This window comes from Trypanosoma grayi, assembly GCF_000691245.1.
Source record: "Trypanosoma grayi strain ANR4 Tgr_344_V1, whole genome shotgun sequence".
Taxonomy (NCBI): Eukaryota; Euglenozoa; class Kinetoplastea; order Trypanosomatida; family Trypanosomatidae; genus Trypanosoma; species Trypanosoma grayi.
Window position 1 is genome coordinate 1 of NW_008825963.1, and position 1,306 is coordinate 1,306.

At 50.4% G+C, this 1,306-nt stretch overlaps 1 protein-coding gene across 1 annotated transcript; it reads right to left on the reverse strand.

Moving 5' to 3' along the window:
• Positions 1–63: 63 nt before the first annotated feature.
• DQ04_03441000 (hypothetical protein) lies at positions 64–636 on the reverse strand (the record flags this gene model as incomplete). The annotated part of the gene is made up of 1 exon (XM_009312825.1): positions 64–636. The coding sequence occupies one exon, from the start codon at positions 634–636 to the stop codon at positions 64–66; it is 573 nt and encodes a 190-aa protein (XP_009311100.1).
• Positions 637–1,306: the final 670 nt, after the last annotated feature.

Below are 1,306 nucleotides of genomic sequence, written 5' to 3' on the forward strand. Positions count from 1 at the left end.
CGCGGCCAATGTTAAGATGGGCATTTGTGGTTTGTTGGCGAGAACGCTGCCGGTCGAAAAAGATCAATTAGCTTTGGGATTGGCGCGTATCGCCCCCAGCCGCTGGGGAAGCGCCGGTTGGCCCCAAATATAGGGTTTTGTTTTACGCCTCCGTGGCGCAAGTGCAATGGCCATCTGTTGATGAAGCCCTTCCAAACACATCCAACAGCGGGCCCCGCAAAGGGAGCAAGACATACCGTAATCGGGTGGGGTGGGAACGCACAAAAAAATATGTGCAGGACTCGGCTGCATAAGGGAAAACGAAGAGCCACCGGCTTTTAAAACAGGACGGACGCACTTCCCACCCATACAGCGCGATAGCATGTTCAATAACAAAACAGACCCGGTCGCACGGGGAAGTGGCGGTAGCGGCAGCAGTGGTTGGTCACGATTTCGGCCACTGCTTGTTGAAAGGACTTCGAAAGCACGCGGATCCGATGGAGGCCTCTTGGGGCACGCCTCACTCCTTGCGCCATTGGATTGCAAGCGCCAGCAACTCAGTGCAGTTGAACATGTGGATTCGGGAGCGGTGGGAAAAAAGGACGGTGGTGCCTTTTTTTTTGTAGAAGCGGAGGACGGATAAGATATTTTTTCCATTTTCAAGTTCACATAATTCTTCAACAGTCACATCGCACTATGGTTGCTACGCACGGTGAGGAAAAACGGTTGCCCTTGCAGCGAGTCGGCGCAGGCACTTTTTCCTTACATCGTATAAGACAACGATGGAATCCCATCACCCAGGGGGTCTCCTTGTGAGGATGTGGAGTACAATGTGTCAATACGCCGAATCGGCCTGAATTGAATAAAAACTCAATTTATGAACTATAGACAGCTATGCAAGGCTCGTGAAGCATGAAAGGATTACTTGCCCAGCTTATCCACACCCATCCGCGGGTTGTGTAGTGCCTTTTGTTGTAGAGAGCAAAGTGTCGGGGGAGAGGCGACACTTACAGCCTGATCTCTAGCTAAAAACGGCAAGGGAAAACCACAAAATCACGGCTCCATCGGGTTGAATTTGCCAGTGTCTGCGCGCGTCGTGGTGCAAGACCGCCACTTTATTCTATTTAAAAGCATTCTTTTATAAGATGTCTTTTTTTGAAGAATATATATGCGCGGGATTCCAGTGTAGAGCGGACGTATAAAAACATGTGAGTTTTGCAGACCCTGCAATGGTCTATGGATCCGGCTCTGGAGTCCACCGTGCCGTTACTCAGGTTCGAGTGGATGACCTCGAAATTGTAAACCTACAATTTGTCTCGCCTCGTGA